Source organism: Peromyscus eremicus, chromosome 20, assembly GCF_949786415.1.
Source record: "Peromyscus eremicus chromosome 20, PerEre_H2_v1, whole genome shotgun sequence".
NCBI lineage: Eukaryota > Metazoa > Chordata > Mammalia > Rodentia > Cricetidae > Peromyscus > Peromyscus eremicus.
This window is the reverse complement of record NC_081436.1, coordinates 18,287,579-18,302,475: the sequence shown is the minus strand read 5'-3', so window position 1 is coordinate 18,302,475 and position 14,897 is coordinate 18,287,579. Positions and strand designations below refer to the sequence as shown.

The window sequence follows — 14,897 nt, the reverse complement described above, 5'->3', positions numbered from 1 at the left end:
ACCCAGTGTACCCACTCTAGCATTGCAAGTCCCTGAGCCTTAAAATCCCTTCATCAACACTAAGTCGAGGGATATCAGGCATCTCCAACTCCTCTTCAGTAGGCCATCTTTTGAAAAATGCTTCAGCCAACCATTCAAATGGACTCTGGACCATCTATCCACCCCCCTTTTTTTAACTGTTCAATCTTACATATTAAACCTAGAATCTCTACTCAATGGGCTCATATCAATAAAACTCTCCCCAATCCAGTTTTATGTTCCTTTGACTGCTACCCCTCAACTTTAAAATCCATTCTCACACATATTCCTCAGATTTCTGTTTGAATGAATTAGCAAACTCATTAAGCTCTTTATTAGTGTAGTACACCTTTTCATGGACTACACTTTCCACCTCCCCTCTAGGAGCCTGCTTTACCTTATGTCTGGTTATAGGTCTAGAGGCAACTATTGGTAGGTTCCAAAGGATATCAGTATTGTCAGTCAGAGACAGAAAAGGCAACATTTCAAGGGGTGAAAGTTTATCTTCTGTGGAAGGTAGAGACTACTTTCTTAGATAAACCCTTGAGACTCTGAGAGTTCAAAGTTCTCAGCTTCAATAGGGTCTTACTACACATCCCCATTCCAAGTTATAGGATCCCATTCTTTACCAATTAATGACCTTAACTGCCAATGCCCTCTGAAGCTGATACTTGAATTTTTGCTGTTATTCAGCCAACCTTATAATGAAGGCTTTGGTTTTATTTTCTGCAACTTGAGCTGTGGCTGCTGGAGAGAAGATTCTCCTCCAGGGCATACTTAGAAACCTTTAGATTGTTAATGTACATCTGGAGCTGGTCAATTTTATCACTAAGTTCATTGTTGTCTTTCACCATATTCTGAGATGCTAGAAGTTGGTTAATTTTATCACGAATCTCATTCTTTTCCTTTGTCAATTTATGCAGAGATGTTAGGAGCGACCAGTATTATCATTTTCCTTATTTTTCCACAAACTGTCAAAAGTTTTGTATGAGTCACCAAATCTGTTGCCACTCATAACTGGTGAATCGAGATAATCAAATGCATCTGTCTCCTTAAATTTGTAAAATAGAGGCCGGGCGGTGGTGGCGCACGCCTTTAATCCCAGCACTCGGGAGGCAGAGGCAGGTGGATCTTTGTGAGTTCGAGGCCAGCCTGGTCTACAGAGCGAGATCCAGGAAAAGGCGCAAAGCTACACAGAGAAACCCTGTCTCAAAAAACAAAAACAAAAAAATTTGTAAAATAGTTCACACTATGGGCTGTCAGTACTCTCCAAGCATCTAAGAAAGGCTTCAGTAACTGGAGAGGCTTTGGTAACTCTAAGTGCTGGCAAATTGGAAAGCCTATTTCAGATACTTAAAATATTCATCCTTATACTTGTTACTCTAGAATCACTTTCTGGTACCAAAATCTGTATTAGTCAGGGTTCTCTTGTGTAAGCTTATAGAATGAATACCTACCTACCTACCCACCTATCTATCGGATTTATTAGGATGACGTATAGACTGTGGTCCAGCTAATCTAACAATGGCTGCCTATGAATGAAAGATCCAAGAATCTGGTAGGTCTTCAGTCCATGATGCTGGATGTCTCAGCTGGCCTTTAGTATATGCCAGAACTCCAAAGAAGTAGGCTCAATGACCATGAAAGAATGGATTTGCTAGCAAGGTGAGAGCAAGCTATAAAAGACTGAAGCTTCCTTCTCCCATACTTCCAGCAGAAAGTGTGGCCCAGATTAGAGGTGGCTCTTTCCACATCAAAGATATGGATTAGGAGTGGATCTTCCCACTTCAAATAAGCAAAATTCCCTCACAGGTGTGCTCCTCCATTTTGGGATTTTAATTAATTCCTGATGTAGTCAAGTTGACAACCAAAAATAACCATCACACATCTCTTCAGCCCTGAACCAATTAATTTTTTACTTGGATTTTAATTAGGCCTAGTTACTGAATTTTATAAAATGTCTTTTCTATACATAAGCATAAGACTTTTCTAATTCATATGTTGGATTACATTATCAAGTGTGTCCTAATTAGGTTTTCTATTGTTGTGATAAAAACACCATCACTAAAAATAACTTGAGGAGTAAAGGGTTTATTTCATTTTACACTTCTAGGTTAACAGTCCATCACTGAGGGAAGTCAGGCAGGAACTCAAGGAGGGCAGCAACCTAGAAGCAGGCACTGATGTAGAGGCCATGGAAGAGTGCTGCTTACTGGCTTGCTTCTCATGGCTTGCTAATCCTGCTTTTGTATAGCACCTAATACCACCAGCTCAGGGGTGGCGCTGCTCACAATAAACGGGGCTCTCTTGCATTAATCATCAATTAAGAAAATACATCACAGTCTATTATGGTAGGAACATTTTCTCAATTAAGGTTTCCTATTCCAAAACAACTCTAGATTATGCCAGTTTGACATAAAACCAGTCAGCAAAGTGTGATATCAAAAACTCCATGTGTTTTTGGAACAAATTTTATCTAATTATATATATTCTCTTACTATATTGATGAAGATTCTATACCTACATTTTATTTAGAAATTATATACTTAGAGCTGAAGAAATGGCTCAGAAGTTAAGAGTACTGGCTGCTATTGCAGAGGACCTGGGTTCCATTCCCAGCACCCACATGATGGCTCACAACCTTCTGTAAATGCAGATCCTGGAGATTTTTTTTTTTTTTTGAGACGAGTCTCAATGTGTAACTTTGGCTGTCCTAGAACTCACTATTGTAGATAAGGCTGGCCTCAAACTCACACAGATCCATCTGCTTCTGCCTCCAGAGTGCTGAGATTAAAAGTGTGTGCCACCATGCCTGGCCAAATTAAAATGCAATGTACAATATGTATGAGAAAGTACTAACTTAGTTGTTACACAAATACCTTAAAATATGTAACAATACCTAATACAAAAATGTGTGCAGGGAGCCAGATACAGTGGCACATGTTTATAATCCCAGCACTTGGGAGGCAGAGGCAGGTGTCTGAGTTTGAGACCAGTTTGGTTTATACAGTGAGTTCCAGGATAGCCAGAGTCAGCCCTTGTCTCAAATAAATAAACAAATAAATAAACAAACAAATAATTAATTAAAAAAAAAGAAAAAGGAAAAGAAAAAGTCACAGGAAACAATTCACAGAACTTAATAAGAAAAATGACTTGGTTTTTGTATAATTATTTTCCTTAATACTTTATAACTTTGATTTACCTTTAGCTCTTGGACTAGTTGGTCTCTTTTATCTCTTAGACTGTGCAACTCTTTCTCATCCCAGCATTGAGCCTTGTATTTTAAGTCACTTGATCCTCCAGAGATCACTCCAGATTTTAAAAATAGCGTTCCATCAAGTGCTACTGCCTGCATCATAAAAACATTTTACTTTAGAGAAATGTATTTTAAGAAAGACCATTTTGAAGCCGAGATTTTATAGATATGAAAAACATCTTCCAAACTTTACTAATAAAATACTGCTTTATGAAGGAATACAAACCACAAATATAAAACCCATTTTTACTAAGGCTAGGCAACAATTTAAAAGCAATCTCAGAGGTTTAAGACAAGCTGTATATTCATTCCAAGCACACATAATTCTGAAAAGCAAAAACTATATTTAATACCAAATAATTTGCAATACATAATCCTGTTTTGAAGATTCTGACATATATATTAATAGCTTACTATGAAAATGACCTTTAAGAACCTTAGGATACCCCAAAACAACTGCATTCTCCAAAATGAATATGGAAAGAAATTTAAAGTCAAGGTATAAAATTGCCCCAACTTTAGTGAGTTCTTTAATGGAATAAATTAATCAACTTTCAACATTTAATAAATGTTTCTATACTTAATTGGAATTGTAGTTTGAGAGTATTCTCTCTGGGTCCCACCAAGCCCTGGCAGTCCGACAGCCCACTTATAAAATAAACACACTGGGGGTTGGGGATTTAGCTCAGTGGTAGAGCGCTTGCCTAGCAAGCACAAAGCCCTGGGTTCGGTCCTCAGCTCCGGAAAAAAAAAAAAAAAAAAGAAAAGAAAAAAAAATAAACACACTGACGCTTATATTATTTAAACTGTTTGGCCTAATGGCTCAGGCTTCTTGTTAACTGTTCTTATATCTTTTTTAAACATTTTTTTTTGTTTTGTTTTTGTTTTTTTGTTTTTCAAGACAGGGTTTCTCTGTGTAGCTTTGCGCCTTTCCTGGAACTCACTTGGTAGCCCAGGCTGGCCTTGAACTCACAGAGATCCGCCTGCCTCTGCCTCCCGAGTGCTGGGATTAAAGGCGTGCGCCACCACCGCCCGGCTCTGTTCTTATATCTTAAATTAACCCATTTCTATTAATCTATACTTTGCCACATGGCTCATGGCTTACCGGTACCTTATATCTCCCTTGTCATGATGGCAGCTGACAATGTCTCTCTGCCTCAGCCTTCCACTTCTCAGAATTCTCTTCTCTGCTTGTCCCGCCTATACTTCCTGCCTGGCTACTGGCCAATCAGTGTTTTATTTATTAACCAATCAGAGCAACACATTTGACATACAGAACATTCCACAGCATAGAATGAAAAATGTTCCTGGCCCTAGGCCCCGCAGCTGCTTTCCCCAGAAATAATCAAAATTTTTGTTTAAATTCTTTGATATTTTTCGGGAAATATTTTGCATGTATAAATGCCTTCAGGTACCATATTACACATTAGTGTACATTTGTTAGGGTGGGTGTAAGGAAAAAAAACTATAGCCTTAGTCAAGCATACTGGGCAAGCATTCTACCCTCAGCCTTATATATTATTCTTTTATTGATATCCTTTTTCCTTAGTTTTTAAAGATTTATATGTATGAATGTTTTGCTTGTATGTGTACCATGTGCATGCCTGGTGCCTGTGGAGGCTAAAAGAGAGTATCAGATCACCTATAAAAGGAGTTGTACGTGGTTGTGAGCCACTATGTGGGTGCTGAGAACTGAACCCAGGTCTTCTGGAAGACAATTGCTCTAAACTATTGAGTCATCTCTCCAGCCCTGTGAGAAGCTGTGTTTTTTATTTGTTTGCCTTTTTTCTTTTTGAGACAGATCTGAAGTAATCTAAACTGGTCTGATACACACTGGAGAGCCAAAGATGACCCTGAACTCCTGTCCCTTTTGCTTCCACCCCCAAGTCCTCTGGGCTTATAGATAGGTGCCACCATGCCTAGCGGAATTGCTTTTTTTACATTATGTTGTTTATAAGTATTGTATGTAGTTTATACATGCTACTATTTTTTTAAATAAACTAGGTTATTTTGTAATGTCACTTGAAATGTAAAATTCTAAAATATAGGAAGTCTATAAGAAATCAAAAGCACAAATTGCAGATGAGAGAATTTCTGTGAAAATATGTTATCTACCCAAATTGTTTTACCAAATCTAAAACATAGAAGAAAAAAAATTTTTTTTTTTACATTTCTGGAATATAGTTGAGATATTGACAAATAAACCAGATTAAAATTCTGAAATACTAAGAACAAGATAGAATATAATGAGATAAAGCGTGTTGTGAACAAGAAATAAACTGTAAATATGTGTTAAATGAAGGGACAAATGGCCTTATCTGAGTATACAATCTTTAAAAAAATCTATTTTACAGGGGCTGGAGAGATGGCTCAGTGGTTAAGTGTACTGGCTGCTTCCAGAAGACTGAGTTCCAGTCCCAGCGTCCACATGGAAGCTCACATGTAACTCTATAACACCAGTTCCAAGGAGCTGATGCCCTCTTCTGGCCTCCATGGGTCCTGGGCACACACATGGTGCACAGACAAACACCCATATACATAAAATAAAAGCCTATTTTATAAATATACAATTTTCACACAATAAGATATCTTAATAGGTAGCATTAAACTTGCATATATTTAACACATAGAAATCAATGATAGTGGTTACTAAAAGATAGTGATGTTACCCGTAATATTTTTAAGAAGCACCAAATGGCCGGGCGGTGGTGGTGCACGCCTTTAATCCCAGCACTCGGGAGGCAGAGCCAGGTGGATCTCTGTGAGTTCGAGGCCATCCTGGGCTACCAAGTGAGTTCCAGGAAAAGGCGCAAAGCTACACAGAGAAACCCTGTCTCGAAAAACCAAAAAAAAAAAAAAAAAAGTCAAGAAGCACCAAATGTATGCAGCATTAATCATGTGAGAAAAAAATGGTTAATTTAAGAATGGAAATTCTTTTCAGAAGAACAGCTTGTTTTGTATTGATTTTTTGATACTAGGCGTTTTAGGTAACTGTTAATTGATCATGAAGTGGTTATCACTTGCTGAGGACTATTTGCTAGGCATTCTGGCAGCATTATGTGTGATGTTCTTAATGTAAGCTTCATAATCTTATGAAAGAGTATTATCTCCTCAATTTTAAATTAAAAAAAATAAGGGTTAAAGAACTTACCTAAAGTCATATAAGTAATTACTGTATAACATCGGTCTTACTTTATGGCTTAGGCACTTAAGAACTGATATACTTTATAAAATAATATATAATTACTTGAGCAATACTTTAGCATTGCTCAACAGAATGTAAATTGTTCAGGGTTTAGGAACTTACCTAAAGTCATATAAGTAATTACTGTATAACATCAGTCTTACTTTATAGCTTAGGCACTTAAGCACTGATATACTTTATAAAATAATATATAATTACTTGAGCAATACTTTAGTACTGCTCAACAGAATGTAAATTGTTCAGGTGAGAAAATATATTTGTGTGTGTGTGTGTGTGTGTGTGTGTGTGTGTGTGCATGTAAAGGCCAAAGCAGGATATAGGGTGTCTACTGTTCTATGCCTTACTGTTCTGAGACAATACTTCTTATTAAACTAGAGGCCTGTTATTTAGATTAACTAGATTTTGGGATTCAAATGTTTTTGCCATCTAATGCTAGAATTAAGGCATGTGGAGCCATACCTGGCGTATGTGGGTTCTATGGATTTGAAGTCAGGTCTGCATGCTTATAGAAGTGTTCTTACCCACTAAGCCATCTCCTCTGCCCCTAAAATATTTACTTTTGAGAGAAAAGTCAGTCCCTTGAAAGACTAGTATTCACTAACATTTCAACTGTGCTATTATAAATTCAATTATGTTAAACTTCAATGTATGCCTGCCAGTGGTGGTGCAGGCCTTTAATCTCAGCACTTGAGAGGCAGAGGCAGGCAGATCTCTGTGAGTTTGAGGTCAGTCTGGTCTACAGAGTGAGTTCCAGGGCAGCTAGAACTACAAAGAGAAATCCTGTCTCAAAAAACAAAAACAAAAGCAAACAAACAAACAAAGACCCCACATACAAACAAAACAACAACAATAAAATTTCAATATATAAAAATATTCCTGTGGGGACTGGAGAGATGTCTCAGAGGTTAAGAGCACTGGCTGCTCTTCCAGAGGTCCTGAGTTCAATTCCCAGCAACCACATGGCGGGCTCACAACCATCTATGATAAGATCTTGTTGCCTCTTCTGGCATGCATGCTGAATACGATATACATAATAAATAAATTAATTAAAAAAACACATTCCCATTAAGTTATGTATGAACAAAGAATGTAAAGAAAGCAACAAAAATCCTCCCTGTTATTCAAATGTAGCACATAGAAAAATGCAGGGAAAAACACAGGGATCAGCAAGGGCATGTATTCCACCAAAGTAAAAAACTCAACTGGCCTTAGGATAGGAAATCAAATTTCTAAAATACAATTTTAGAGAATGTCACAGAAGTTAATTTTATAAGACTCAACTGAAGAGCTGAGCATGTAGCTGAGTCGGTAGAGTGCTTGGCTAGATACACAGAGCCCTGGGTTCAATCTCTAGCACATACACAACTGGGCCTGATAGTACATGCCTGTAATCCCAGCACTTGGAAGGCAGAGCCAGGAAGATCAGAAGTTCCTGTTATCCAACATCAACTAAAATCACTTTATGTTATCCTAGGTTGGTTTTCCTTATTAAAAAGAACATACAAAAGCAAGAGAAGGGGACAGAAGGAGAGAGGGAGAGAAAATGAGAACATTAGTGAGAAGTGTGATCAAGTTTCTCACCTTCCGTCTTTCAGGTCCACCAAATGCAATATGTCTTGCTTCTTCCACAGTCTCACAGACAAGGCCATTTCCACAAACAAACTGAATCACTTTCTTTAACTGAGGAAACTGAGTCTTTATAACATCAATCATCATTTTACAGCCCTTAATTTCCCTTAGTCGTTCATTGATTGGCTTGATCTGAATGGTTAAAAGGAGATGTAGTATATTAGAATAAAACCAAATGCTTATTATATTCTTTTTACAGTATAGCCAAGGGTTAACAATGTGTTCTTTTTTTGTTTTGTTTTTTTCAACAGGGTTTCTCTGTGTAGCTTTGTACCTTTCCTGGAACTCACTCTGTAGCCCAGGTTGGCCTTGAACTTACAGAGATCCACCTGCCTCTGCCTCCCGAGTGCTTGGATTAAAGGCGTGTGCTACCACTGCCCAGCTAACAATGTGTTCTTATATGCAATGTACTTGCAGTAAGAACATGAGAAACTTATATCCCACATTATATCATTTACTATTTTTCAAAAATAGGAAAATTTCATCAAAAGTCAGAAGAACTTCCAGATTCACCTGCCACTAACTATTATGAACAAAACAATACATAAGAAGTACATTGTGTTCTTTAAATCATAAAACACAGGTGAATGCAGTTGCCACTTAAGATATGTACCCAAAAGCAGCTTAGTACTTAGAGATCTAAATATAAAACAAAAAAAACCCTCTAGGCCAGAAGAGGGCAACAGATGACCTATGATTGGAGTTTACAGATGGTTGTTAGCTGCTGTGTAGGTGTGCTGGGAATCAAATCCAGGTCCTTTGTAAGACAGCCAGTGCTCTTAACTACTAAACCATCACTTCAGACTCTCCTGTATCAGATTTCTGTAAAATATGTGTTTGTCTTGAAAAATGAGTAACAAACATGATTTTTACCAGGCATGGTGGTACATGACGTTAATTCCAACACGTTAATCCCAAACAAGAGTTTGAAGCCAAAAAAAAAAAAAGAAAAAAAAAGAGTTTGAAGCCAGCCTGGTCTACATAGCAAGTTCCAGGTCAGGCAAGGCTACAAAGTGAGACCTTGTCCTCCCCACCCCCCATCCCCAAAACAAAAATATTCTAACAGGCAAATGAATTAAAAGTAAAATTCCATCATGGGCATATGCACAAGCAAAAATATGGAAGCATAGCACAAAAGGTGAGTCTGACCTTAAGTAACACAGCTGGCATTTGTTGACCCCATTCCTCTGTGCAGGCACTGTGCCAGGTAAAGATCCCTTGCAATAGTCCAACAAGGTGATTTATTCCTTTACTTCATAGATGAAGAAACTGAAGTTCAGAAAACTTAAGAACCAACTGGTAGGGCTACTTAGGAATAGCACCAGGATCCATGCTGGATGGATCTGTGTTCTTAACCACTATGCACTCTGCCTGCAGTTCAGGGTTTAGACCACTGAACTAAAGAGAACATTTTCTTCAGTGGTCAATAAAAAGAATCTCTAAAGAATAGTAATGACAAAGATCCTTCTCTAGTTTAGGAAATTAGATTTAGTTATGTTAATGTATTTCACCACCCACATCTCAAGACTCAAAATTTGGCCAGCTCATCAGGACCAGACACCTGCACTTGAGTTGCCAGTTACCAACATGTATGTCTTAACCCAGTTCTTATACTTTGTTACAAAACAGAACATATTGTTGGTAGTAGGCAGAGCAGTGTACTTCTCCAGTGATGGAATTGAAGGCATTAAGGTAGAATTGTAACAAAACTCGATTAGGAAGAAGTAACATAAATCAAGAAAGACAGCAGTTGCTTGTTATTATTCACCCACCAGTTCATAAACACCAGCCACTTGAATGACTGGCTAACTGACATCCAAGTTACACCATTATCACCCACCCCACCTCTGTCCCATAGCTGCCAGTTTGAAGCAATAAAGACATTAAAGACATATTAAACGAAAGTCATATTAAATTTGGTAACTAATAAATAACCAAACATTAAAATTTCTTACATCAAGGTAATCCAGAGCAAGGAATGTCTCAGGTTCGGCTCTTTCCTCCTTCAGAAATCGAATACAATCTTTTGCTACCTTTTCCGAGGCTACAACAATGGCAACCATATACCGGCCAAAAAGCTTAGTCACAGCCAGCTGGTATTTCTTATGAATAGGATGACATAGATCAAGAAGTCTTCCAAACTTAGTAGGAGAAGAAAACAAATACATTAATGAGAAACATGTAATTGTTTTTAATGTAACAAAGTAGCATAGATAACTTAATTGTATAAAATTTATATGTCTAATTTAATAGTTACATTCAAAATTCACCTGAATGCTTAAATATTTTTAATGTGGTCAGCTGTTCAGACCTTTCATTTTCTACAATGGACAACCTCTTGATTGCCTTTCCACAGTATGAGCCAATTGCCTTCTTTGAGCAGTAAGTGACTGAATCCATATTCCTGCTCTACTCACTCTCCTTGGAGGACAGGCCATAGGAGGGCTCAGCTGATGCATTGTAAAAGTACACTGTTTGATTATCTCATTCTCTCTCTTTTTAATTAGCATCCTGTTTCAAGGCAATTCTATCCTGTGTAGGAAAACACACTTTATTTTGTGGGAGGGATTCAAAATAGGCTCTCAACTTAACGAGAAACCCCAGAGGAACCCTTCATTGAGAGAACATTTGAGGTTCTTCTCTGATTTTCTAGTTTTTAAAACCAATTCCCTCTACTTGGGAAAGGAAACAGGCACATACGCTGTGCTTCTTGCCAAATTAAGGCATACCAGGTAAGAATTTTCAGAATTTAGTCAATTAACCAGTTTGGCTTCTATAGAGTTTGGAACAAGCAATCCTATACTTAAAATTGCTGAGCCATCTCTCCAGCCCTTTCTTCTTCTTTTAAAAAGAAATCTGCACTATGATTTGCTAAATATGTGTGCTAAAAATCTGCACTAAATATGATTGCTACACTAGTGAATTTTTTAAAAATAGGGCTGTGTCATTTTGTTATGAATTGAAGAAACAAGATTTGGCAACCTAGCCCTATTCCTCATCCACGATTCAAAGTAAAGATTGAGTAATAACACCAAAGACTTGAGGATATATATCTCAGTTGGTGGAATACTTGCCTCATATACATGAGGCCCTAAGTTTAGTCCCCAGCAACATACACACACACACAGAGAGAGAGAGAGAGAGAGAGAGAGAGAGAGAGAGAGAGAGAGAGAGAGAGAGAGAGACTGTTCCCTGAAAAAAAAAAAAGATGTTCAAGAAAGACAATGTAAAGGAGATAAAAGAGGTGACCATGAAAATGTAACACACCATGAAGTTATGGCAAGTGTTTTGAAACAAAGCAATGATTAAGTGTTAAATACTACAAGACAGGCTATAAGAACTCATAGGGAACATTGAGGCAGAAGTGAGGCCTCTGACACAACAGAAAACAATGTTGTGAGGCTACCACCCCATGTGACAGAGGACAGTATTGTATTTTGGCCAAAGAATACTAAGTACTACAGGATACAGTCAGAAAATGAAAATATGGCAACGATACCTGCCAAAAATCACAAAGAACTTTAGTTTTGAGGTTTCTTGTTGGGAGGACCAAAAAAGACTACTTCATACCATGTCTGGAGATACTGGTCATAATGTATACTGGCTAGGTACTATGCTCATGTAAATGTTTCTTTTCAATACTTACTTACAAACACAACTTGAAATTACTTACTTCTTGCTCTATTTACTATATTTTAAATATAAAACTACCAAATATAAAACACATTTCTAAAATACTTCTGCTTCCTTACAATGATTATATTTTTCAATCCCAAGTAAGAAGACTACTTTTAGATATGAGAAAGTGTAGCCTTTAAAATGAACTATTTGGGGTTGGGGATTTAGCTCAGTGGTAGAGCGCTTGCCCAGCAAGCACAAGGCCCTGGGTTTGGTCCTCAGCTCTGGAAAAGGAAAAAAAATTAAAAACAATTAAAATGAACTATTCATTTTAATTACCACAGAATCTGGGTAAAGTCTTTTAAGATTTTCCAGAACTTCAGCTCTCTTCCGCTGACATTTTCCCTCATGGTTATCAATTCCAGCATTCTGCAATTCACTTGTAATACGACTCAATTCTTCATTGACTTCAGACATTCTTGATTTTGTATTGTCAATTTCTTTTATCAGGGCTTCTTCTTGCTGTTTTTTATCTTTCAAGCAATCCCTACAACAGTAACAAGAATAACAATCACCTGGCACTGTACAAGAATGGAGTAGTGCTCTATCAATTAAAAAACAAATACAAAAAAAACCAACCCAATACTAAACAGGCAAAGATTTTGATTATTCTTTGTTTATCTGAAAATACATATTTCTGGTTACTACAAGAGTTAAGTATAGGCCAATATAAACCAAAGCAATCATCACATGCTTAATAATATCAATGCAAAGTCAACTAAAATTCCTTAGTGGTAGATTAAATACTATATATTAGCTTTTATGACACAATTCATTATATTTTTAAACTTTTTGAAATTTATTTTTATGTGTATGAGTGTGTTAGCCTGTATATATGTCTATGAACATTTATCTAGTGCCCATGAAAGCCAGAAGAGGGCATTGGATCCTCTGGATCTGTCAATACAGATGGTTGTGAGCCGAACTGCAATGTGGGTACTTTGAATCAAACCTGGGTCCTCTAGAAGAGCAGCCAGTGTTCTTAGCTACTGAGCTACCTCTCCAGCCCCCACAATTCATTATTTATTCATGAAATATCAATATCAAAAGATTTAAGTATTGTTATTTTTATATATTTATATTTTCAAAATTTAAACATTTTATTCATTTTTATTTTCAATTTTTAGATAGATTATGTGGCAAGTATAATTTTTAGCATTCTATAAAGAAATGAAAGACATTGAAGTGAGAACATCCCACAATGGTAACATTCATTTACTATTTAGATAATACACTGGATCATTTAGATACTGAAAAGACTGTTTTCTACTCACATGCATGTCTTTGTATATTCCTCCAACTTCTCTATTCGTTTTTTATGTTCTTCTATTTGCTCTTTTATTTGTTTTAGATGTCCCTATAATAGGAAATAAAAACTAAAATCAATTCCAACATTCCAAACCAATAAAAATGACGCATCTAGAATTTATTATGTTATAAGCTGCTAAAAGCTTGAAATGTATAAAACATGACTATATGAAAATATTAAGGGTTTGTGTGATAGCTTAGTAGATAACAGTGCTTGCTGTTAAGCCAACTAATGAACTGAGTTCAATCATCAGGACATAAGAAAAGGAAAAAGCCAAATCTCTCAAGTTGTCCTCTGACTTCTACATATGCATCACAGTGTGCTCGGGCATTCACGTGCACACATACAAATATAAAAATAAATGTAATAAAAAATTGGAGAAAATATAAAAGAAAAATTTAATTTTGAAAAAGCCATCTGATATAGAGCTTTTACATCTCATAGGTTGGGGATCAATTCTCACTATATTTTGCTAAATATTTGGTCTCCAGTGATTTTATTTATAAATTCAAACTTCAAGCATATTATTTTTTAAAAATGTATTTTGATTTATTTGTTTTATGTGTATTAATGTTTTGCTTGCATGTATGTATGTGTACTACATTCATGCCTGGTGCCCATGGAAGAGGATATCAGATACCCTGGAACTGGAGTTATGGATTATTGTGAGCCAACCATCTTAAGGGCTGGGAACTAAATCCTAAAAGAATGTCAAGTGCTCTTAACCATTAGTCATTTCTCCATCTCAAAATCATTATTTTCAAGTACCTATACAGTTCTTATCTGTCGTTCAAACTAACTCATTCAATAAATATTCATTCACTGGCTACCATGTAGTAAGAACTCGAGATATAATAATGAGAGGGACAGAGTCCCTATCCTCAGAAAAATAAGTGATTACAATAGAGTAGTTAAGTATCACCATGATGCAAGAACTGGCAGGGCCTCTAATAGGCACAAGGGAAGGACTTCATGAAAGTCTTGCTCTATTTGTCCTTCACCATTAAATTCAAATAATGCAGAGCAGCAGTATAAGTCACCTGAGAAAGGCAAGGTCTAAGATGCCTGAAACCACACATAGCACTGTATCCTAGACAAATCATGTTTTCTCCTATGCAAATGTACCAATGACACAGTGACTAAAAATAAAACAGAACAATACAACAATGTAAGTTTACTTGTGAATTGTTTATTTTTTTGAATTTCCTATTTAGTTAGCCAGGGATATAACTGAAACCATGAGAAGGGAAACTGGAGGATAGGGAAAGCAGTCTCTACCAGAATTTTAACCTTTAACCTTTCTTCCATCTAAGTGATGATAATCCATGAAGCAAATATCTAGTGTGCTAGGTGCCAGTTATAAAAAAAATGAGCAAGACAGGCTGAGAAGATGACTTTAGATGGCGCCACAAATATAAGAACCTGAGTTCAAATCCTCAATAGCCACATAAAGTCAAGATGGCTGTACACACCTATAACCCCAGTGCTATGGCAACAGAGACAAGAGAATTGGTAGGCCTTACTGGCTGCTAGCCTAGCTTCAGGTTCAGTGAGAAACCTTGTCTGAAGGAAACCAGGAGAGAGAGGGAGGGAGGGAAGGAGGGAGGGAGGGAGGGAAGGAGGGAGGGAGGGAGGGAGGAAGGGAGAGAGAGGGGGAGAGGGAGAGAGGGAGTGAGGAAGGAAGGGAGGGAGGGAGGGAGGGAGGGAGGGAGGGAGAGAGAGAGCGCAAGATACTTGCTGTGTTCTTCTGGGCTCTGTACCAATACACACTGGCACTTGTACTCACCTGCACACACACAAGT

At 37.1% G+C, this 14,897-nt stretch overlaps 1 protein-coding gene across 2 annotated transcripts in view; it reads right to left on the bottom strand.

Moving 5' to 3' along the window:
* Smc1b (structural maintenance of chromosomes 1B) overlaps window positions 1-14,897 on the bottom strand; it is an 81,045-nt gene that overhangs the window by 45,764 nt on the left and 20,384 nt on the right. For both annotated transcript variants that reach the window (XM_059247549.1, XM_059247550.1), the window contains exons 8-12: window positions 13,061-13,143; window positions 12,066-12,273; window positions 10,064-10,249; window positions 8,061-8,240; window positions 3,221-3,367 (exon numbers count right to left, since the gene is read on the bottom strand). In XM_059247549.1, the coding sequence (XP_059103532.1) occupies window positions 3,221-3,367; window positions 8,061-8,240; window positions 10,064-10,249; window positions 12,066-12,273; window positions 13,061-13,143 (804 nt within the window). The remainder of the gene's footprint in view (window positions 1-3,220; window positions 3,368-8,060; window positions 8,241-10,063; window positions 10,250-12,065; window positions 12,274-13,060; window positions 13,144-14,897) is intronic.